The 26,039-nt window shown below is 34.0% G+C and overlaps 1 protein-coding gene across 1 annotated transcript in view; it reads right to left on the bottom strand.

Annotated features, from left to right (window-relative positions):
- Positions 1 to 26,039, bottom strand: part of LOC117326536 (otoferlin-like) — a 141,860-nt gene that overhangs the window by 86,427 nt on the left and 29,394 nt on the right. The window contains exons 14-25 of the mRNA XM_033883291.1: positions 24,765 to 24,785; positions 21,737 to 21,957; positions 21,186 to 21,320; positions 20,545 to 20,844; positions 19,963 to 20,160; positions 18,420 to 18,689; positions 17,423 to 17,615; positions 16,974 to 17,233; positions 8,081 to 8,242; positions 1,208 to 1,342; positions 808 to 969; positions 219 to 390 (exon numbers count right to left, since the gene is read on the bottom strand). Coding sequence (XP_033739182.1) covers positions 219 to 390; positions 808 to 969; positions 1,208 to 1,342; positions 8,081 to 8,242; positions 16,974 to 17,233; positions 17,423 to 17,615; positions 18,420 to 18,689; positions 19,963 to 20,160; positions 20,545 to 20,844; positions 21,186 to 21,320; positions 21,737 to 21,957; positions 24,765 to 24,785 — 2,229 coding nt within the window. The remainder of the gene's footprint in view (positions 1 to 218; positions 391 to 807; positions 970 to 1,207; positions 1,343 to 8,080; positions 8,243 to 16,973; positions 17,234 to 17,422; positions 17,616 to 18,419; positions 18,690 to 19,962; positions 20,161 to 20,544; positions 20,845 to 21,185; positions 21,321 to 21,736; positions 21,958 to 24,764; positions 24,786 to 26,039) is intronic.

Below are 26,039 nucleotides of genomic sequence, written 5' to 3'. Positions count from 1 at the left end.
TCCCCCGTGAGATAAGATTGTCTCCTGTGACTAGAGTTATGTCCCCTGTGACAAGAGTTATGTCCCCTGTGACTAGAGTTATGTCCCCTGTGCTAGAGTTATGTCCCCTGTGACTAGAGTTATGTCCCCTGTGACTAGAGTTATGTCCCCCGTGAGATGAATATTATGCCCTTTGTGAGATAAGTTACATTCCCTTTGAGGTGAGTTATGTCCCTTACCTGGAAACAGCTTGGAGATGATGGATTTGGCTTTCTTGGTTGTAGGTACATACATAAACTTGTGTAGGGAATTGATAACGTGGGTACCAACCAGGACATAGCGTCCAAAATTCCGACAGTCCACACAGCGAATCGTGATTGGAGGACAATACAACTCATTTTCTGGCAGTTCCTGTGTAGGAAATCATTTGGTACAGGAAATAAACCTAAATTTTTATTCTATTACTGAAATTACATTTTGAATTTTTTGTACATGCCAGCTGAATTTTATTAAAACAATTTAACATTTAAAGTGACACAGAAAAGAAAACATCAGAAAAGTCAGCACCTGCATTAAGGAACATCCTGATGTATAGATAATAATGTTGTCATACATATATACATATTCGTCAAGAAAACAAAATGGAATATTTTTGATGGATAATTAACAATGTTATAAAAAGGAACCTACTGACCACCAAACAAGGTAGACTTCACACAAACATGTGGCCATATTTGTCATCGAGTCTCTGATTAACAGACATCTTTTAGCTTTATCATGACAATATTTTTTTCTTCTAATCTGATACCTGATGTTTTCAACACTTACCACATCAAAGAATTTGACAGGGACATTGAAATTGGGGTTTTTCTTGCAGGTCTGTATGATGGAGGACTGAAGGACTTGTCCCGCACACTCAATGTCAATACGAGGCTTGTCAACCGAGGTCAGCTGAACACGCTTCAGGTCCCGTACACCCCAGAACAGCACCTACACAGACAAACATTAACCTCTAACATCGATGAGACGGAGGATACTTACCCTTCCTGAACACCTGGTCTTCCTTTAACAAATCTTCATGTTTTGTTTGTACTTTGTCATCATTTTAACAATTGCGAGTTGAAATTAAGGTTTAGATACTTGCTGAGAAATGGCTGAATGACGTTGATGGTATAACCTCTCATCTATGTGATGATGATGATGATGATGATGATGATGATAGCCTTACCTCTATGCGATGCTTGCTGAGAACTGGCCGAATGCCCTTGGGTACAGGCATAATTGGCCCGCGATCTTTGTCTGCTGCAGCTGGAAGTTCAAGGGGAGGTAAATCCTGCCCGGACATATCACCAAAAGCTGCCAACTAATGGAACAATCGAAACACATATCATTTAAAAAAAAATATAGAAAAAAAAGGCATAGAATTATGATTACTGTAAGCCATGCTAGAATGTCTTAGTTTCATTTTAAAGGTTTACTTATATTTAAATCGAAAAAAAAAAGTGAAATAATATACAAAAGTACTTAAATTTTTTATCTGGTGAAATGTTGAGTATTTTTATTTATATTTACAAAACTGATAACATTTGAGACATGAACCTTTTGAAAATTGATTTTTTTTGTATAAAAATTTTATAAAAGAAAAAAAGAAATTAAATGTGAAAAAAATAAAATGTAAAAAGAAAAAAAGTGTATGCAGAAGCATACAAAAAAGAATGTATTGCTGTAAGTATCCTTAAAATGGAAGACTGATATCCCCAACAAGCTTTTGTGCTGCAATTCTTTATCCAAACAAGAGACCCATTGGGCCTGCATTGTTCACATGTACTGACTAAACCTAGCTAAATATATTTGAATCCAGAATGCTAGCATCAGCCAATCATGATAAAATTACATTTTGACCTAACAAACCTGAACATTCAGATAAAATATATATATAAAATATAAATTTTGATCCCTTTGACCTTGGTCAAGGTGAATTATTCAAAATGATCAGCTTGACAACTTATACGACAAAATTTCATAACATGTTGCCTTATTGTTCATAAGAAGTGATTAGATAATACAAATTTCATACATTCTGACATCAGTCAGCAATAACCCAATTGTTTGACTCCTTTTAATTAAATTTAAATTATAGGCCTTAAATGTATGAATCACAGGAACTTTTGACAAATGACTTTGAAAAAGTCAAGGTCATTTATTCAAACAAATTTGATGGCCTTTTATCAAACAAGATACAGGTCAGATATCTTGACCTTAGGTCATACGGTTCTCTAGAAGATGTTTTTAGAGAAAAATAAACATGATTCACAAATAATCATTACCAGACAAACGTAAGACACATTTGAATAATTACAGCACATGGCAGAATGAATGATAGAAGGAAAGAAAAACGAAATTTTTTTTTTGGTATGCTGAACTTGAATGCTAGGTTTATGATATTTTACATGCAATAAAACATGGTGATACTGTTATTTAATTGTGCATTATCAATTCACGATGAGATGGAATGTTAAACAAAGTTTTTTAGCAAACAATATAAAATAAGGAGAATAACATATAACAAAAGTATATTTTTTTCTTCTAACTGTTTTACAGCAGTAAATTTTTAAAAAAATTCTAAAATAATTCAAAATTAATTTTGACTTTTATTTATCTTTTTTTTTTCTTATCAACCCCTGTCTGCATTAAATTCAATGGATTGTAGAATAAGATGTTGGGTATATATAGGTGTATAGGTGGAAAGGATTATTTTAGATTTGATTTGAGGCCCCAGGAATTAATTGAAAATTGATGCAGCAAGCAGCTGTGAAGTTTCTATTTAATAATCTCTTTATGGCCTACTTTTCCCTTCAATTGGTAAGTTATATAACAGCTGTGAAGTTTCTATCTAATAAGCTTCTTATGGCCTACTTTTACCTTCAATTGGTAAGTTATATAACAGCTGTGAAGTTTCTATTTAATAATCTCTTTATGGCCTACTTTTCCCTTCAATTGGTAAGTTATATAACAGCTGTGCACATGAAGTTTCTACTTAATAAGCTTCTTATGGCCTACTTTTTCCTTCAATTGGTAAGTTATAGAACAGCTTTGAAGTTTCTATTTAGTAAACACCTTATTGCCTACTTTGTCCTGTAATTAATAGCCTCAGCTTTAACATTTATAGGAAATATTGTATCGCTTGATTCTTCAGATCCATGCAAAGGTAAACCCTGTCATCACTAAAGTGTCTTTGAAAGTAGACCATTTTCACAGATAACCTGAGGGGCCTTCATAATATAGTTTCAAGTGCATCTGAAGGATAATAATGACGTCCTATATATTACATATTGTACTGTTAGTATGCAAATTTAGTCATTTTTAAGACAAATAGAGAAAACAAGAAACTAGGTAATTTCTTGTGCATGAGACAGGAAAATCTAAATGCTACCAATTTTTCGTTTTATCCCATCTGTTTGGAACCTTTACTCAAAATTTGACATAAAGTCTTTAGAAGTATACCGTACATCTGACTTTCAGTTTTATTTCATGTAGATGTGCAAAAAAGTGAGCAAGGTGTTGTTAGTTTGTTTTTCAGTGTGCATATGAGTGCCGAATGTGTGCAGATATATCGGTATCATTAAATGGCTGACCCACTAATTTATCTAGTAGATACTCGGTAAGCTTTCAATGTTTACCATATCTGACAAATGTTTTTTTCAATTTCTTATCAGAAGATTCAACACCTGCGAATAGTCTGCTTGTGTCGATAACTGGAATTATTCTATAAATTACTAAAAAATTCTACGATTTGATTTTTGCGGATACTACCTAGTGCAACTTAGAGATCGATCGACCTTTCTAAAATTCAGTTGTATCATGCAACAGTATGATTTTCAGAAATAGGGAATATATTTTCAATTTGAAATAAAAAATGCAAAAGTCAGTATTCATCAAAGGTCTAGTCAAAGGGAGATAATTATGTAGTAGGTAAAAAGTTGAATAATACATCTCTCGCACTATCTGTGTTTAAAATACATTTGCATTTCCAAACCTATGTCAAGCTGTTGAAAAGTTTTGCTTCCACCTTTCAGGTATTACCATATTACCATATTACTATATTTTACAAGTATCATGCAAATTATAAAAAAAAAATTTTTTTTTAAAAATTAAAAAATCCACAGTTGCACAATTTTTTGGGTACAAAATATATTCCTGTATGTAAATTATAAATTAGTAAGCAGTAGATATGGAAATGTTAAGAGCTATGTATGAAGCACAAACAGCCAAGATTTAAATAAAATACAAATAAAAAAAGTATTAAAAAAGTAGCAAAAATATGGGAGGAGATATAGTAGGCTTATGATACCAGTGGCAATTTCCTGGCATGAGGCGGGGTGAGATGAGCCTCTCGAAGGTCTGCCTCCTCGAAGGGTAACTACAACGGGGAGGACACGTTACTACACACGGGATGAAAGCCACGCCCCTTAAAGAGGGTGCACACAAGAGTATCGCAGCAACACAGACACATGTATGAATTGTTTTTACAACATAAACATAATATCAATATATATTCTGTATCTATAATTAGGAAAACTTCGTCAAGATTTACAAGCATTTAGTTACAAAATATTGCATAACTTCAGAACCCTGGTGTACTTTATCTTAACTTGATAATAACTCTGCTGTTATCCTTGTTTCACTGTTTGTCTTGAAACTATTTACATTCAGAACTTTCAGAAATTGTGTATTTTAAATCTTATTTCGATAATATTTAGGAAATACAACCTACGAACTCTTTCATTCTCCACAAAGATGATGAAGATACCTCTTATTATCAATGTTCTAGACTCGGGTACCAATTAGCCTTGTGAAATTTTTGGTAAGGAACATCATTTTCAATTCAAACACTGAATACTTCACTGAGGTATTGTCTAGGTTTTCAGAAGACAAATTTAACCATTTTGTGATAGAACTTACACAGTATTCCAAGCAAGTAACACCAAACCAAATTAAAAACATGACAACATCCAATCAACATATCAGGCATAATACTTCACACAAGGGTCACATGCTGGAAAGTCTTAACTTCAACTGAATCCTTAATAAATTCAATGAACATCATATCATAAAGGTTGATTTATTTTTAAACATTTTATTACCTTCAGATTTTTGAATGACCTTCAGATATTTCTATTATAGACCAAATTATTCCTTTGAAATATTCAATGACACTTAAAATATACGGTGACCTAATTAAAAATTATTATTTGACCTTTAGATCTTTGTGACCTTTGAATTACTTAGTGACCCATACCTTACTACACATGAGTGCATATATATCAACAGCATATCTATGTATACATTCACTTAAAGCTTGACCACATAAGACCAGACCTGACCACACCACAATATTTAGCCTAACAAGGTCATATCATAATTTGACAAGCAGTGTTTTAGCATAGGATGCACATTCAAAGGGTCAAGGTCATTGACTGAACATGAATGTAATATTGGGTGGGGAGATAAATTCTATAGGTAGGGGAAATAATTTCTTATAGGCAGAGGAGTTAATTTCTATATGGTAGAGGAGACAATTTCTATAGGTAGGGGAGATAATTTCTTTATTGTAGGGGAGACAATTTCTATAGGTAGGGGAGATAATTTCTTTATTGTAGGGGAGATAATTTCTTTATTGCAGGGGAGACAATTTCTATAGGTAGGGGAGATAATTTCTTTATTGTAGGGGAGACAATTTCTATAGGTAGGGGAGATAATTTCTTTATTGTAGAGGAGACAATCTATATAGGTAGGGGAGATAATTTCTTTATTGTAGAGGAGACAATCTATATAGGTAGGGGAGATAATTTCTACAGGTAGAGGTGATAATTTCTATCCGATATTGGAGATAATTTCTGTATGTACGGCAAGATAACTTTAATATGATAAGGGAGATAATTTCTATAGGTAGGGGAGATAATATTTATGTGGTAGAGGAGATAAGTTTTGTATGTAAGGGAAGATCATTTTAATGTGATAAGGGAGATTATTTCTATAGGTAAAGGTGATAATTTCTATACGTAAGGGAGATAAGTTCTAAAGGTAGGGGAGATAAGTTCTGCATGTAAGGCAAGGTAACTTTAATATGATAAGGGAGATAATTTCTATAAGTAGGGAAGATAATTTCTATATGGTAGGGGAGATAAGTTCTGGTTGTAGGGGAAGATAACTTTAATATGATAAGGGAGATAATCTCTATAGGTAGGAAGATCATTTATATATGGTAGGGGAGATAATTGATATATAAAGGAGACAACTATTATGTTTGGTTCTGTTACGAGGCTTACACAAACATTTTTGATTATACAGTATATCTGAGTGAATAATCTTGTGAAAGCATAACATTTGCAGGATTTTTATTTGTTTCAACTACACATTTTTGAAGCAAAGGACAATTTGTTTTCTTAAAATTTTAATTTGTGTGGTATATATGTGATTTATATTGTGATATGGGGGAGGGAGGGGTAGTTGTACTTACAGTCTGATTTGATGGAATTAAAACAAGGAAGAGTCAGCCACAAGTCATGTTACTACAAATCACCTAGTTAACACATTTTACCAACTAATTTGAAATCATGACAACTATTAACTTCCTATCAACCTGATACAATTTACAGCATACAAGAAACACTGCCATGAAAAAAACGAAGAAGCTACGGTAATCAACAATACTTTCAGGCTAACTGTAAGTTATTTAGTATTAAGCAACACAGGGTTAGGATATTCCGAGTAAATCTGTGTTTGACCACAAAAGCTGGTAGAACATTAAATAATGCAATACCACATCGTATAAAACACAAAAAATACTAGACTTTATCATTTCAAAATGACCATAGCACAGTAGCAAGGATTGCTACACAATAGCAGACAGAATAGCAAAGAAGGCTACAAATACACCACAGCAGAAAGGACAACAAAGATTGCTACACTGAAAGACTGGATAGCAAGAATGATTCACCATAGCAGACAGAATAGCACAATGCTAAACCACAGCAGACAGAATAGCAAAGAAAGCTACACCACAGCAGACAGAATAGCAAAGAATGCTACACCATAGTAAACAGCACAGCAAGAATGCTACACCGGAAGACAGAATAGCAAAGAATGCTACACCATAACAGACATAACAAGAAGTGCTACATGGCACTTTATCAAATATCACAGAATGCCAATGCTAGAATATAGCAAATTTTATGCAATTGATTAAAGAATGCTAGACCACAGTTAAAGAAATTAAGGTTAGATCATAGCAGAGTACAATGCAATTAGCATTGCTAGGCCATATCATATGAAAAAGCAGATGCTGGACCATTATTCAGAAAACAAATGCTAGAAAATAGCAAAGAAAATATGCCATAGCAAATAGCAGAGCAATCATGGTTAAACCAAATTATAAAATTACAGCAAAGATCTAAATAATCATTGCTGTAAAATGTCAAACGAATCACATAATATACTATACCAAGTATGGTTAATTAATAAACAGTCTGACAAAAGTAATTAGCGTATCCACATAAATGCAAAAAAAAACATGTTTATCCCGATAAAATCTATGAAATTTATAATCCTATTGTTTCAACTCTTAATACTAAAAAAATGACCAATGAAAGGGGAGATAACTTCATATGCAAGGGAGATAACTTTTGATGTAAGGGAGATAATATTTCTAGCAATGGGTAAACAGTTTTTTACTTTTGGACAATAAAACTTTTGATTAAAATATTTTTGTAAATTTCAGGGAAATAGTCAAGGCTTATTCAACTTCTGAAATTCTCACTTATGACAGAATGAGCTATTTTATGACTAGGACATGCAAATCTCTTTATACAGAGAATGGATCAATTTACTTCATGCAAGTCTATTTAAAGCTTGACACTGCTAACAAAAAAGTCGGCTATTCATAATATATTTCTACTATTAAATGCAAATAAATTGCTTCTACTCACAGGAAGTTTCCTTTTTTATTTCTTTGATAAATATCATGCTAGAAAATGTAAACTGATTACATTCAAATGCTTTCTTGTATAACTCACACATTCCTAAAGTACAGGAATCTTACCTGTAAGAGTTCAAAGGTCGCTAACAGTTCTCCAGCACGGTCAGGCCCTCTATGGACATCCCACCACTCCAAGCGCGGAGGAAATTTAGGGGTCTCGTACTTTTCATTACTCTTCTTCACCAGTGGCTTTGTGGTTGACCGTCCGATAAACTCAGATTTACCCTATACATTCAACAGAAAGAGACAAAATTAATTCAAATAAACAAATTCTATTGTCATATGGGCAAATATTGCAGGATGCTTTACTTTTTTAAGTTGAAATATTTAACCACTTACATTTTGTGAAAACTTTTTTTGTGAAAAGTTTATATGCAAGGCTAAATAAGTTTTTGAGATATGATCACCACTAAAGATTTTATGCAGTAAAACGATCTCTTGACCAATTAAGAACTTACTTTCAACCAACTTTACTACTTATATGTTTGATGTTATGATCAGTTTAAGTAAAAACAAACTGAAAATTCTCAATCCTGGTCCTATACTTCTTTACATGTATCTACATCCTTGGAGTAACATTGAGGAAAATTTTCTGATATTTTCAGTTCTGTACGTGTAGACATGATAATAAAAGCATGCAAAAATATTGCCAAGTAAATAAATTATACCAACGCAATCAAAGCTGAGAGTGAATCTCCTCAAAATGTGAAATAAATAAAATACTTAAATGTATATATATCCATAGCTAAGAGGAATCTACATCTCCTGCATTTATTTTCACAATTAAAATTTCAGAAAAATTGTTTTTGATGTCTAAAGTATTTTAACTTAACTGCATGTATAAAATTGATTGATCAGCCAGTGTCTAATTTGTATTTTAAAGAACTAGTTAATTACTGGGTATAATATAAATTTAGCTGAATCTGAAAAACTTGAATGCAGCTACAAACAAATTGATTTCAGTCTTCATGAACTTTGAAATTCAGATTTTTAAAAACAGCAATTTCAATTTTAACTGCCTGGGTTATTTAGGGAAAAATCATATGTATGAATTCACTGCATCATTTACATACAAGTCAATGGCATTTTTGCAGGCTTTTAAAATTCAAATAAATAAATGGAACATGATGGAAGAGTCATGGTCCACAAACACTTTTTATTCACATTAATGAAAGACCACCAGTTTTTTTATAAGATACAAGGGAGGTAATTTCAAGCTAGTGGTAAAAAGATGTTGCCCAAAAGTCCTATTCACATGATTTTTTTTATTTTGTATTTTAGGTAAAAGACATATATATATGTCAAAGGTCATTTACTTGAACATTGTTACTATCATAACCTTGACCTTAAGAGTTACAAACAATGACAATAAACTTTATTGATTTGGAATAATTAAACCTGCATAAAAATAATTCATTGTTTACATTATATATATACATCATTGGTTATCATTCTATTTCAAACTACCTATCAAATCATGCTTCAGCCTATTTGTGCAGTATTTGAATTGTGAAATAACTATCAATTCATTTCCACAAAATATAAGTGATTGAATATAACTTGTCACATACCGGTGAATAATGATTTGTGTCTTTGTAAGATATATATACATCATATATTTATTATACAATATATAATATATATACACAACACAAACATATAGAGGGTCACTGTATACGTTATGTGCAATTTAAAAGTTGAGTATCTTTCTCTAATGTATTCCTAAATCTTGTCTGTCAATTATGTTTCAATTAACTTACATATTTATTTTGTTCTTATAGGTTATTAAGCATGGTAGCAATGGTCACTGGTATGTCACCATGAAGAATTGCTTTTTATAAATTTACTGGTGTTTTGCTCATGGTTCACAGCATACTAGATCTTATGTATTAATATAATTATGTTATGTTAATTACAATTCAAACAAGATGAAAAATCGTGCAATATAACTCTACAAGTGCCACTATCAAAAACCTAATAAAAACGTTTAACACATTTTCGACTACCATCAAACATAATTAACAATTAAAAGTAACTTATAATGAGGAAAAAGCTACCTAGCTTAAAATGAAAAACATGAGCTTGGTAATGATAACAGAGACAAAGTAATTTTATCCCTTTATAGAATAAACTTCATAACAAAATTGGACGATTAATGTGTGCGACAAGGGCCACAACTCTATAATGTGTGTGACAAGGGCCATAACTCTGTATTTAATGTGACAAGAACCATAACTCTGTATGTATTGTAGCATAAAGAGCCATAACTCTTCATGTAGCGTGGCAGGGGTAATAACTCTGTATATAGTACATCAAGAGCTAAAACTATAGGGTCATTACTCTTATCTAGTTTGGCAAGGGCCATAACTCTATATTTAATGTGACAAGAGCCTATGTAGTGTAGCATAGCAAGAGCCATAACTCTTCATGTAGCATGGCAGGGGCAATAACTCTGTATATAGTGCATCAAGAGCCAAAACTATAGGGTCATAACTCTGATCTAGTTTGGCAAGGGCCATAACTCTGTATATGTCAAATGACAAGGGCCGTAACTCTCTATATAGTAAGACAGAGGGTTGGGTGGGTGGTTGGTCATTTGCCCAACTGTCTATTTCATTCCTTGATATTGGCTTTATGAATCAGGAGGGAGGGGTTTATTTGGTCAACTGGCTATGACATCTGTAAGGGCTTATATGCTTACTATAACTTGAATGACTAAAAACTAACAATTAAAAAGCTTAGCATCTCCAGAAAGCATCAGAGGCTAATTAGCTTATTTATCAAGTAAATGAGTTGCTGGTAGTCGATACAAGGAAAAAGTTAATAAACTTATAAAAAGTAGCTTCAAATGAAATTCAAAATCTATAGATTACAATGTATCAGGTAAAAATGCTAGGTAAAATATATATATAAAAAATAAATAGCTAGCTTTACAATATAAAAGGTTTATATAAGAAAACTATGATAGATATACAGTATGATCTATAAAATACATTATTAATAATACAGATATATACAAGCTGTAAAATACAGTATGAAAAAGTATACAATGTATGTAAAACTATAAAAAAAAAAAATCAAGCTTAATTAATTAAGATTTATAATTAGGACATATAAAACACTAGAAAAAAGTAGTGAAATTATATGCTTAATTTATAGGATATATAAGCTTTGTAAAATACAATGTAAAATTTCACAAGTAAAACCTTTGTTATACCCTAATGCTGACTCTGGTCAACTTTAATCTACTAACATTTGAAATGATATTTTCTACATAATTTTTCCTCAAATTAATCAATTTATTGGTAAGTTTCCTCTTCTCTTGATCTTGCGTAAAGTAACCTGCATTTTGATTATCATTGATGCAAATGTAAATAATTTAAATTTGCAAGAAAACAACCTTGACATGTTTCTTCTCCTATTAGCCTCATTTTATTACAAGATTTTCAATATTAAGTGCTAAATCAATAAGAAGATTTCAACAAAAGTTATCTCCCCTTTTTGAAATCATTCATCACCCCAGGAGCTTAAAAAAAAAAAATCTCAATATCGGGGAACACATTTTGAACACAATTATACATTATATATTTATTTTTACAATTTGAAATGTTGCTTAATATATTTATAACCAGTACATGGAAAATCTCTGATCCGATAACACAAAGCCAGCAACGCTCACACTTAGGTTGTAGGTAAGTAAATCAAATTATGTTTTTTTGCCAAATAGGGAAATTGAAAAACAATATGGATTTTAACGGCAATAATACATGTTATTTCTGTTTGCAGAGATTAATATAGAAAATATTAATGAACGAAGCTGAAAATGTAAGATGACCAGGTATTTAATACAATAAATTCCTTTTACCAAAATTATATATATGGTTGACCTTACACAAATATAAATTATTCAGAGTCATAAACTGCTCCACAGCAAAAGGAACTAGCACACCACTTGAAAGTTTTCTGAAGTTATATATCTTTAACAGTTTTGCAGATATGCTCAGAAGCTTCTTCAAATGGACAGACCCCGTTTGTATCCTTTGTTGAATGGGGTTTAACGAGACACTTCAAAGGTCAATTCAATGTGAAAACTAAATATTTAAAGAGACACTGAAGAAAAAGGTTTTATTAAGATTAAGATTTGTTTTGTGTATTCTCTTATTTTTATCACTGGATTACTTTAAAGGTGTATCGTGAATCTGAAAGATGCTATGCATGATGATGAGAAAGATGATTATTTTCGTAAAATCTACAAGATACCATTCAGATAAGGAAGCAGTAAAAAACATATTATCAGAAAACGGTCTACATGCAAAAGATTGTTGCCAAATAATAAGGAAAGGAAATTGCTACAATCCAATATGCTCGCTGTCTGGAGTGTGATAATAAGTTACGATGCTAACAATTAGATTCCGCAAAACATTTAGGAACGACAACAGCACGACACACGACAGCACGATCCCATTAAGGAGCGTGTTACTGTCCATACCTGGCCTTTTATTGCCTAAAAATTAGCAGGTAAGGAAATGATCAGGCATATCTCTAACACATATTTAAATATGGTTACAGATTCTTTATCAGCCCTTGTATATATATTTTGACAATACATCATAGAAGTTACTATTCCTCACCTTTTGTTACGGAAACATTACCATATTTATTCAGTGATAAGCCCATGATATATCTTAAATGAAGCTAAGAAGTAATGCTATATGATTGTCCTGCAATAAGCCCACCATTCTACTTGAGTCCAATTTATGCTTGCCCCCTGGGCTTATTACAAAAGTATATGGTAATACAGTATTGGCTAATTTTTTAAATACAGTGCATTCCACTTAATCGGGTAACGCTTAATCGGGTATTTCGTTTAATTGGGTAAAATTTCAAAAACCAAAACCATTTTCTCTTAAATCATGTTAAAAAAATTCGTTTAATTGGGTTGGAAAAGTCGTATTTTTCGGTTATTCGAATAGAACAATCGGGACAAAAAATAGAAATGCTCCGATTTTCACGAAAGTCATCGCGTATTTCTTTAAGTTTTAGACATTTATCAACAAATAGTGTAATTTTGATGGTTCAAATGTCAAAAAACAGTTAAATATTACCTTAAACGGTAATGTTATGTCGGGGTTTTGTCATGTTCAGAACTGTGTTGTTGTTGATTCTGCCTCGTGTGGTTTTTCCCCAACAGGAAGTCGACTAAGAATTGTGGGTAAAATTAAATGTTATTTTTAGAGTCAGCAGCAGGCAAAACGTAATGGGGTTTTAAAAGCATAATTAAGCGACTAGACAATTAAACTTTTACGTCTGGGATGTAAAATCTTCGAAGCAAAAACCAAAACAATAGGTTTTTACCTGGGTCTGATATTGCTACAGATCGATTGATATCACCGCTTACTGTATGTGGCGAATCCAAAGTGAGGGGTTCGCCACGGGGAAATGTGACGACACCGATACACAGGTGAGTTAAAAATCAGTAGCGAGCAGTAAAAGGACAGACGCCCGACGTTAGCTCATAATTCCTATTCAGGTTAGGATTAGAACTGGTTAATAAAAACATTACATTGGATTTCGTGTTGTTTTATCAGTGACTGCCAGTGTGAAGTTCGTATAAATTTATACCACAGGAAACGACCTAAATAAACTCGGTTTCTCCGATCTCTGTGCTTTGGTAATTGGAAATAATATGGAATATTTTAAACTTCAAAACATAAGAATGTCTCTATGATAAACATAAATGATTTTAGATGTAATTGTCGGCGAGTCCTTAGATCGTATGTCAAATTAGGAACACACGGATGAAACAGGGATGTATGACCCCCCGATTTGAGGTGCTACGATTGTACTGTGCCGCGAATAAGAAAATCATTAAGGTTTTGTTATTTTAATACACACATTTTTATACAATTAGTAATAGTAATCTGACAATTTGACATCAGTAAAAGCACAAACAAAAACGCCGTTTATTAACAATAATAATGCAAATATTTTCATCCAAAATCGACCCAAGTCTGACTACCATTACGGACCAAATCCAAGATGGCGACGTGCATTTCGGCTTATCGGGTAAGTCGGTTAATCGGGTAAAAAGTCCCCGCAAATAGGCAACCCGATTAAGCGGAATGCACTGTACCTCAACTTTTGATCAAATTTGATAACATTTTAATTAATATCAATTTGGCTGACCCAAAAATCAAATATAAAATCACAATTTTTTTTAAACTTAAGACTATTTGAAATATAAGTAGTTAAAATCAACGATTTTCAAATGAACTCAGCTTACATAATTTTTGTAGCAAAACTTGTACCTCATTACGTCTGAAAAAAGCTTATTATTCTCATATTTAAATAAAGATTATAGACTTCCATTATGCAACAAAGTTGTAAATGTTTAAAGTTCCAATCTTTAACCAAGTTGTATTGTACAAGGAATGGTAAATCACTGTTGTATCCTCACAATATCCATATACAGGTCTCAGTGACTAATTTATATCGTAACCATAGCAACACAGGAAAGGTTTAATTCATAGCTAGTGAGTATAATTTTTCACTTGATCAAAAACAAAATGTTAAAACGCATCAAAAATTTCTCTGAAGACAGGAAAGTTTTAGATTTTTAATTCTGAGCAGACAACTTCATCAATTCTTAATGGTCCTATTTTTTGGCAACAATTTTGCTTGCATTTGAAATGTTTCATGAGAGAGCTATAGTGAATGTTTCGACTCCCATTTCATTCTTAATCACAATAATACAAAACTCAAAAGTCTTCAAAATGGGAAAAGAAATGTTGAATTTCTAAAGTTTTTTTTTTGTTTTTTGTTTTTTGTTTTTATTTTTTGCTCAACACTCAAAAATTTAAAACTACAATCCTGTTTGTTTTCTTCAGATTGTTCTTTTCAAAGATTTATTTGGAGATCAATTTCAATTAACAAAAATATTCTAGAGTGAGACCTAGCAGTCTTTCTAAATTTCATTTGTATCTAAACTTTTTTATTCAAAAATTATTGATTTTGAAAATAAGTCATGATGCAGACTATGACATCAAGTCACATGATTTTTTTTTTCATAAAGGGAGATAACTCAGGGGTTGACATTTAAAAGCTAGTTTGATATGTAAAAGCACTCGACAAGATGTTAGTCTCAAAAAGATTCAGTTTTTAGGAAAAATATGTAAACTGCATGCTAGACACAACCTTTAAATGAAATATGCACTTACACACAAAATAGACACAGTGAAACCTGTCCAATCTGACACCATTGTTGGTTTAGAGAGGGGGTTGGAATACTCAGGTGGACTTATTTCAAGAATCTTATGACAGATTTTAGGAGGAATGTAAAACAAAGGATGAAGCCATCTAGCAAATACTTGGTATTCTTTTACGACCACTGTAGATGCAGATTTTCCCATTGGGAGATTTTGCTGTGGAGTCTCGTATATTAGGAATGCAATTTAAATTGTCACCCAATAAACTATGAATCGTAGAGAATTGCAAACTTCAGCATGTCAGAAGAGCTGGGTTCAAATCTCAATAATGGAAACAATCAAAACTTATGAAAAACAAAATCTTCAAAACAGTTTTACTATACCAAAGGGAGGGGGCCTATATCCCGTCCATTTATACAACACAAGTCCTCTTCATCCGTAGACTTTAGAGGATAGCTTTGGAAATTTTGTTTAACTTCCTTTATTCATACCAAATGAAAACGTTTATCAAAGCGTTGGAGTAATCTAGCTTATGTACCTCAACCCTCTGGTCCTGGAGGTGTGTGACACACCCAATTAAAATCACCCGAAGATGCTCTAGATCAAATTTGGTATTCTTTCATTCATTTTGAGGATATTGGGATCCCACCCCTTTGTCGACAGAAGCTACACCTTCAAATTGTACAACCTTTCAACCTCATTAAGCTCAATATGAAATTTATTCAAAATATCTTTAACAGTACATGAGGAGAAGAATTTTTATTTCCTCACTAAGACTGTATCCCTCTGCCTACATAATTAGGTTGGGCTTGAGGGGCACACACCCTATAAACACAACATAGAGGTTCCCCACAGCTTCATTCGACAATGAAAATTTCTGCAGTACAGTATAATAACTTTATAACTAGTTGTCAAATTAGGAAGCCTGGGAAGTGCAGAGAGCTGAAGGAGAATTCTATTGTTTACGGTCTTGATGGATAACCAGATCAGGGCACAGCCAATAGATACAGAGAGGTTCAATAGAGGGGGAAAGCCAAGCACTAAAATTAAGCTAGGCAACATGGAGTACTTCAGAAAAATGATCCAGAAAATACAACAAAAATTAATTTCATAACTAAAGGTTGATTTTATTAAATTTCAATCTTGTTATTCTTTTGATTTTATTGAAGTGAAATTTAAATCATTTGAAGAATATAATATTTATCATTCCTAAAACTAGTAATTGTTATATTATATTGATATTTACTTATTGTAATACCAGGACATTTGTCTAATCTTAGCAAAAAATCGTAATGCTATAAATAGCTGTAGGCCTCCATGTGACAGGGCTTCCTTGATTATAAATAGAAAATTATTTTTGGTGAATCCTAAAGCTATAAATAGCTCGCTCCAGGTTTCCTTGTGCTAGCTGGGTTTCCTAGGCTATAAATAGATATTTTAGTTGTGATTCCTAATGTAAATGAGCTGTAGAACTCCATGTGACATGGTTTCCCAGGCTATTTATAGCTCTTTAACACATTTTATGTTACCTGATTTAGTCCCCCCCTTTCACACTTTACCAGAATCCTTAATATCGTCGACTACCATGCTTTCATTCCAAAAATGCAAATGTGTCTAAATAAGGCCATAATGCTTATTCTATCATTCAAGTTTAAAAAGTTATAAAAATGGATATTTCCTGAAAAAATATCTTTAAAAGAGATATTCGTAAACGACAGCATGGATCGGTAATTAAGTTACGGAAAACTTACCACCTTGTCCTGGTCAAAGAGTTCGACTATAATCGTTGGTGGATTGTTTGCGATTTCGTCCATCAATCCAAACATTGTGACCTCGTTGATGATGAGCATTTCATCCCAAGTTGGGCTCAGGGTTTCCTCAATTACTTGTGTACAAACACTCTGTTCCCCAAAGGCAATTCGTGCAAAGGGGTCAGAGAGTCCAGACGCATCAGAGCCAATCAGACTGCGGGCCTGATAAAGATGTGCTCGTAACTGGAACAATTGCTTTTCTGAAAATCAAATGTACAAAATTGAAATGTGTCAAACAAATGAAATAGGAAAAGGAATTTTAGCCAGAAAAATGCCTATCTAAATACTTACAAATATATCAAAGGAATTATTTATCTGACTTAGGTATAAAAGTTTGGTCATTTTTTTCCATTTGTAGAATATTTGAAGAGCTACATGTTTTTTTTTACCTGTGTAATGTATAAACGGTGGGGGAATTCCCTGTGGTTTGGTAGCCAGTTGGGTAAGTTTGTTTGTTTCGTAACCTCCAGGCAGTCCATTGAGGAAGTCCTTTTTGTGCTTGGCCAGACCAAGCCATAGATACAACTGGACCTTGGCCTGAATTGCCCAACCAGCCTGACTGGTGGCTTTCTTGCCTGGTAACTAGATAACACAAAATGGAGGTAAAGAAATTAGATAACACAAAATGGAGGTAAAGAGACTAGATAACACAAAATGGAGGTAAAGAAATTAGATAACACAAAATGGAGGTAAAGAGACTAGATAACACAAAATGGAGGTAAAGAAATTAGATAACACAAAATGGAGGTAAAGAAACTAGATAACACAAAATGGAGGTAAAGAAACTAGATAACACAAAATGGAGGTAAAGAAACTAGATAACACAAAATGGAGGTAAAGAAACTAGATAATACAAAATGGAGGTAAAGAAACTAGATAACACAAAATGGAGGTAAAGACACTAGATAACACAAAATGGAGGTAAAGTAACTAGATAACACAAAATGGAAGTAAAGAAACTAGATAACACAAAATGGAGGTAAAGTAACTAGATAACACAAAATGGAAGTAAAGAAACTAGATAATACAAAATGGAAGTAAAGAAACTAGATAATACAAAATGGAAGTAAAGAAACTAGATAATACAAAATGGAAGTAAAGAAACTAGATAATACAAAAAGGAGGTAGGTAAAAATTTTTTCTATAAACTAGGATGTACAAAATTTGAAGAAAATGTCATCAGAATCAATATTTTGAAGACATGATCAGTTTTGGTAAGCTCTTTACTTTCTTATGACAATTTTTATATATTACACGGCCATCTACCTCAAACATATATGTAACAGGAATCAAATTACGAAAATTTGATAAATAGCAGCATTCGTATAAAAAGACCGCCGCTAGATAACCTTTGTATTGACCTTTCTCAATGACCTTGACACTGACCTTGAGGAGCAGGGTCTGAACACGTGAGCAGTCTTTGCCACGCTCCTCGTCTACAATGGAGTAGATGACGTCCATTGCGGGAATTCTCTGGTAGGCGATTCTCTTGTTGCCGCTCACCATCCATATAAACACATCGGGCAGGGCGTGTTGGGGCTCCAAGGTGAGGCCCTTTAGTCGTTGCAGATACTGGCTTGCATAGCGAAGTTTGTCCTTGAGATTTCCCTTGGATACAGTAGCCTTCATACTGCGGGCAAGTGTAGACATCTGATCCTGTTAAAACCAAAACATCAAATAATTTTTATGTGGTTCCCTTAATGGCCTATGGTCGCTTAGTCAGTAGATTATGAGACTATTGCAACCTTAGATGAACCCAGGTGTGTGATTTGATCCCTGGCAGAGCAGATAATATTTCTCAGGAAGCAAAGATCACAGACTGTCCTGGACTGTACTTAAGGAAAACACTTTGCCCCAAATTGTTCTGGATAGCATGCAACAGGTCTCAGTATTATGTCCAGTGTGGTAGCCATCAACTACTACAAAGAGATTCCATCTCAAAATGAGACTGGCTGTTGGCATAGCGATACAACCAGCAAATAAACATGTAATAACAGGGTCAGTGAGAAATAAAGAGGCAAAACCTTATGTATGTAGATCTTCTTAACTTTTTAATGAACAAAGGACTATAAATCTAACCCTGACTATAAATCAGTTTGAAGCATTCCATCACATCAAGAATTATTCTAATGTAAATCTGTCAATTGAATGTTTCAGACGGAGCATTGTAAGTCCTTGGACAATGATACAAATGGTGATCAAAGGGCAGCAACTCTGTTTAAGGACACTGGACTTCATTTCATGAAAACTGTAGGCGAGAGATTAATTGTAAGTGTATAAAGTAACCTGCTATCAGACAGACAAATACTATTAAACCTGTTTCATCCAGTAGTGAAATTGTAACCAAAAAATTCAGTTCATCTCATAACTTAGGAAAATTACCTAAAATAATTTGATCTTTTTCCCCCTGAACCTACCATCTCCCTGATGAGTAATTTCTGTCGTTCCTTGTCCAGTTTAGATTATTCCCCCCAAACCTACCATTTCCCTGATGAGTAATTTCTGTCGTTCCTTGTCCAGTTTAGATTATTCCCCCCAAACCTACCATTTCCCTGATGAGTAATTTCTGTCGTTCCTTGTCCAGTTTAGATTATTCCCCCCAAACCTACCATTTCCCTGATGAGTAATTTCTGTCGTTCCTTGTCCAGTTTAGATTATTCCCCCCAAACCTACCATTTCCCTGATGAGTAATTTCTGTCGTTCCTTGTCTAGTTTACATTATTCCCCCCAAACCTACCATCTCCCTGATGAGTAATTTCTGTCGTTCCTTGTCCAGTTTACATTATTCCCCCCAAACCTACCATCTCCCTGATGAGTAATTTCTGTCGTTCCTTGTCCAGTTTAGATTATTCCCCCCAAACCTACCATTTCCCTGATGAGTAATTTCTGTCGTTCCTTGTCCAGTTTACATTATTCCCCCCAAACCTACCATTTCCCTGATGAGTAATTTCTGTCGTTCCTTGTCCAGTTTAGTTTTGCCTGCCGTGGCTCCCCCACTTGTTCCCTTGACAATTGTGACGAATTTTGAAGCTGAAGATCCAAGCTCTTCGAACACTCCACGGAGACGTTTCTCCGGGAATGGCTGTTCCTGATTAATCATCTCATGCACATCGTTTATTCCATCCTCCTGTTGAGGAAACAGAATTTGGAATTTAATATGTCATTTATTTTCAAGTACATTTAAACAGAATTCATGCAAGAGTTTTGTCAAATGCTTTGAGAATAGAAGCCTGTCTAAAAATCTGAAAATTTGTCAGTATATCTTTTTGAAAAATTGGAAAATAGTATGAATGTTTTGAAGGTTTGCTTTTACTTATTTCCAAAATTCCTCAGTTTGGAAAATACAGTTCAAATTCGGGGAAAAAATAGGACTGATCTTTAATTGGGATTAAGGTTGATTAGCAAACCTTATAAACAGACATTTGTCTGAAAATCTCTGCATTAACAACTATGCATGACAAAATAAAGAAATAAAATAATCATGTTATGAGAATATTTGTAGGGGTCTGACCAGTTTTTCGGCGATTTTGTTGATGATGTTAGTATTGTACATTCTCCTTCGATGGTCCTCAAACACTTCCTTGATGTATACGCATGGCTTGTCATCATAGAATGGAAGGTGGTAGTAGCATCGATCACGGGTGACTGGGCGAAGGGGTGGTGTGTGACTCTGCCACTTGGGGGCATCGGTACTGACGAGTTTCTCCATCGGTCCATCCTCGCCTTCCTCTTCGCTTTCCTCCTCACTACTAGAGTCCTGTCTTTTCTTGGTGGGTGGGTTGTACCCATCTAGTGTGTTTCCAGCATTAGGCTGAAAAAAAACCCCCATCATATGCTAAAGGGCAGCTGAACATATATTATGACAAAATTTGAATAATATGAAGCTTCTCAAATGCTGTTTCCTATCCTTTTATACAAACAACAATAATATCTTATGGTAAAAAAAGGTTCAAAATTGATTTAATTTTAACAATTGTGAAAGTTATATCATCGTATACGAATTATCCTTGGACCTGAAATGCAGCATGGGTTTTAATTACTAGTGGGAGGAACCAGGAGTGGTTGGGTAGGCGACTCCATTATCATGTCCAATCTGAGAACCAAACTCTGGTTGACTAAGGGTTAAAGACGAGTGTGTTACCACTGCCACACTGAGCCACTAGATTGGGTGTACCTACCAATGCTAATTTCAAAATGGACAGGCTTGTCTCCCACTTTCTTGTCAATCATAGAGGCTTCTAGGAAACATCCAAACAGGAAGTATTCCTCTAATCGTCCTGTTGCATTCTGGTAATTGAAAGAGATCGTCATGGTAGCCATATAAGTTATCAAACTGATGAACGTTTAAAAATTCAGATGTCACTGTGAAATTGATATTTTTTTAAACTGAAATATGATGTGAACAATCCATGTGTGAATAAAATTTGTAACATTTACATGTAATATCATATTAAGAATAATTTGTCTTTTAGCTAGTCTAATATTTAAATCATTGCTTTGCGATACTGGAATTACTTATCAATGCTAAAGATGATTTGGTGAAGAATACAACAAATCTCATGGAAATATTGATCTCCTGTCATAGGCAGACAATACATAATGTGTAGCTGATGGAGTGGGCTAAATAAAAGACAGTGATATAACACTTTTTTTTGTAACTTAATACAACCTTGACCTTGGTCAGTGACCTTGACCTATCTTACCTCTGGTATTGGCAGTGCTGGTTCCAACTCGACCATGGCTTTGTTAAATCCCTCCTCCACACTGTCTATAATGTCCGTTTTTAGGGAGATGAGCATGCGGCCTCGATAGGATACTCCCTCCCCAAGGCCATCGTTGAGGTGTGTGTGCTCATCCAGTATGTGGTAGTCACGTATCGACCCATACAAGTTTATCCAGCATGGACCAAAGGTCGGAAGAAAACCTGAAACATGTCACCACTACTGGGTTAAGATATATTGATATAAATGTCGCCACTACTGGGTTAAGATATATTGATATAAATGTCGCCACTACTGGGTTAAGATATATTGATATAAATGTCGCCACTACTGGGTTAAGATATATTGATATAAATGTCGCCACTACTGGGTTAAGATATATTGATATAAATGTCGCCACTACCGGGTTAAGATATATTGATATAAATGTCGCCACTACTGGGTTAAGATATATTGATATAAATGTCGCCACTACTGGGTTAAGATATATTGATATAAATGTCGCCACTACTGGGTTAAGATATATTGATATAAATGTCGCCACTACTGGGTTAAGATATATTGATATAAATGTCGCCACTACTGGGTTAAGATATATTGATATAAATGTCGCCACTACTGGGTTAAGATATATTGATATAAATGTCGCCACTACTGGGTTAAGATATATTGATATAAATGTCGCCACTACTGGGTTAAGATATATTGATATAAATGTCGCCACTACTGGGTTAAGATATATTGATATAAATGTCGCCACTACTGGGTTAAGATATATTGATATAAATGTCGCCACTACTGGGTTAAGATATATTGATATAAATGTCGCCACTACTGGGTTAAGATATATTGATATAAATGTCGCCACTACTGGGTTAAGATATATTGATATAAATGTCGCCACTACTGGGTTAAGATATATTGATATAAATGTCGCCACTACTGGGTTAAGATATATTGATATAAATGTCGCCACTACTGGGTTAAGATATATTGATATAAATGTCGCCACTACTGGGTTAAGATATATTGATATAAATGTCGCCACTACTGGGTTAAGATATATTGATATAAATGTCGCCACTACTGGGTTAAGATATATTGATATAAATGTCGCCACTACTGGGTTAAGATATATTGATATAAATGTCGCCACTACTGGGTTAAGATATATTGATATAAATGTCGCCACTACTGGGTTAAGATATATTGATATAAATGTCGCCACTACTGGGTTAAGATATATTGATATAAATGTCGCCACTACTGGGTTAAGATATATTGATATAAATGTCGCCACTACTGGGTTAAGATATATTGATATAAATGTCGCCACTACTGGGTTAAGATATATTGATATAAATGTCGCCACTACTGGGTTAAGATATATTGATATAAATGTCGCCACTACTGGGTTAAGATATATTGATATAAATGTAAGAAAATAATGGTAATTGTTTTAATCATTATGGCTTTTAAGTATTCACCATATTGTACCAAAATATTATGGCAGAATGGAGTGAGTTCATCATTATTTCACTTTTGATTTTTTTTTTCTTATTTAAAAGTAACTTTTTAAAAAATTTCCTTTATTTACATAACTGTATTATCCAAGGCATACATGATTTAACTTACTAGAGAAAATTTTAAAAGTTTGTAACTGAAGGTTGTAAGAGAAAGAAAAAATAATGACAATAATCACAAGGTTAATACTTTGTCGAGTGGAGGCCTATTAGTATAAACAGAGTATTTCTAATTGCTATATATTATAGACCCTGTGTGGTGATCCTTTTAGTAATTTAATATTGGGTTCCCTTGTTAATAATTTTACATCAAAGTTGGGCATCCCATTAACATTACCCCTAGTTTGGGGGCCCCAGTTGGGTAAACATATCAGCATAATTATAATGAGTACTTTTATCTGTTATGTTGGGAGTCCCTGTGTGAGGCCCCTGTTAGTATGAGTACATTTATGTTATGTTGAGAGCCCCTGTGTGGGGCCCCTGTTAGTATGATTATATTTATGTTATGTTGAGAGCCCCTGTGTGAGGCCCCGGTTAGTATGATTACATTTAAATGTTATGTTGAGAGCCCCTGTGTGGGGCCCCTGTTAGTATGAGTACATTTAAATGTTATGTTGAGAGCCCCTGTGTTGGGCCCCTGTTAGTATGAGTACATTTATGTTATGTTGAGAGCCCCTGTGTGGGGCCCCTGTTAGTATGATTACATTTAAATGTTATGTTGAGAGCCACTGTGTGGGGCCCCTGTTAGTATGATTACATTTATGTTATGTTGAGAGCCCCTGTGTGGGGCCCCTGTTAGTATGATTACATTTAAATGTTATGTTGAGAGCCACTGTGTGGGGCCCCTGTTAGTATGAGTACATTTAAATGTTATGTTGAGAGCCCCTGTGTGGGGCCCCTGTTAGTATGATTACATTTAAATGTTATGTTGAGAGCCACTGTGTGGGGCCCCTGTTAGTATGATTACATTTATGTTATGTTGAGAGCCCCTGTGTGGGGCCCCTGTTAGTATGATTACATTTAAATGTTATGTTGAGAGCCACTGTGTGGGGCCCCTGTTAGTATGAGTACATTTAAATGTTATGTTGAGAGCCCCTGTGTGGGGCCCCTGTTAGTATGATTACATTTAAATGTTATGTTGAGAGCCCCTGTGTGGGGCCCCTGTTAGTATGATTACATTTATGTTATGTTGAGAGCCCCTGTGTGGGGCCCCTGTTAGTATGATTACATTTAAATGTTATGTTGAGAGCCACTGTGTGGGGCCCCTGTTAGTATGAGTACATTTAAATGTTATGTTGAGAGCCCCTGTGTGGGGCCCCTGTTAGTATGAGTATATTTAAATGTTATGTTGAGAGCCCCTGTGTGGGGCCCCTGTTAGTATGATTACATTTATGTTATGTTGAGAGCCCCTGTGTGGGGCCTCTGTAAGTATGTTAGTATGGCCCATATAGGGGACCAATATTAGCACATAAAGTACTTGTGCTTACCATCTTTGGTGCTTGTCTTCTCTAGAATGAGAACATCATATATGATATGAAATACCCTATAGAACTGCACTTATAATAAACAGTTGCCTCCCTTAGACCATGTCTCCCCAATACAAGATGTTCAGATTTGTCTCCCTTTGACCAAATGCTAGATTTGGAGAAATTTTACCTTGGAGTTTGATCCTGTACCAGAGAGTGTAACATCATATATCATGACAGCAATTCATGATGTGAGCTATAAATCATGTATTCAACCTAATAAGCACATCTTTGTTTCATTGGGAGAAAAGTGATGAGGCACTTAATTAAAAATTGTGGAAATATTACTTATATTACTGATTTACTTCATCTTTTAGTCAGACACTATTCCAGGGAAAGACAGCTTCCTTTTTCATCAATTTAACATGATATTTGTGTGCTTATTAGGTAAAATACAGTATCATGTGTACATCAAAGGTATCAATATCTAAAGTAAATATAGACAATCTAGGAAACGGATGAATATTTTACAATTAATATAGCACATCATCTATAAATGATTCATTACAATTCAGTGTCATCAATATATAAGTATCTTTTAAACAATTAAAAAAGAAAATTATTAAAGCTTGACAAAACTAAACAAAACTAAGCATGCTAAAGCAATACATGTCCCCTACCGATCCCCTCTAAACCTTGACCTTGACCAAAATACCCTGAAACTCGATCTTGATCTACTCATACTGAAGTTACATACCAACTTTCACCAACATACCTTCAATTGAAGCATGGGTGAGGAAAGTGCAGAAAACTGAGCAGACGGACAGATTTCAATAATAAAGGAACATTTCAGAATTATGACGTAGGAATTCCTTTTTTTTAGAATTATAGAATCAAGAGTCAGTAAAGGAGTAAAGAATACTGTCCCATTTCATTTGAAAAAGAAACTGAGTTAGTTTTTTCGTAGTCAATGGTGCTCATAGAATACAGACTTTCTACAACTGTCAGTCAGAGATCCCCATCCATAATATTTCCTGCTTCAGTAAGTATTGAGAAAACCTGTATTTACAATCGAGCCAATATTTCGCACCCCCTGTTAGTAGTTGTCCTTACCGACTATGGTTTTGGGATTTGTCTTTTCCAGAAACAAATTACACATTAATATTTATCAATACACTCCAATCAAGTTACCAATACCTGACTACACATAAATAATATTACTAGGTAGTTGGGCCAATTTCTGCAATTTTCACAGATGTTTTCAGCTTGTAAGGAAAGCATTGGTATCTCTCTGAT

Source organism: Pecten maximus, chromosome 4 (assembly GCF_902652985.1).
Source record: "Pecten maximus chromosome 4, xPecMax1.1, whole genome shotgun sequence".
Lineage (NCBI taxonomy): Eukaryota > Metazoa > Mollusca > Bivalvia > Pectinida > Pectinidae > Pecten > Pecten maximus.
The sequence above is the reverse complement of the archived record's forward strand: the minus strand, read 5'-3'. Positions and strand labels throughout refer to the sequence as shown.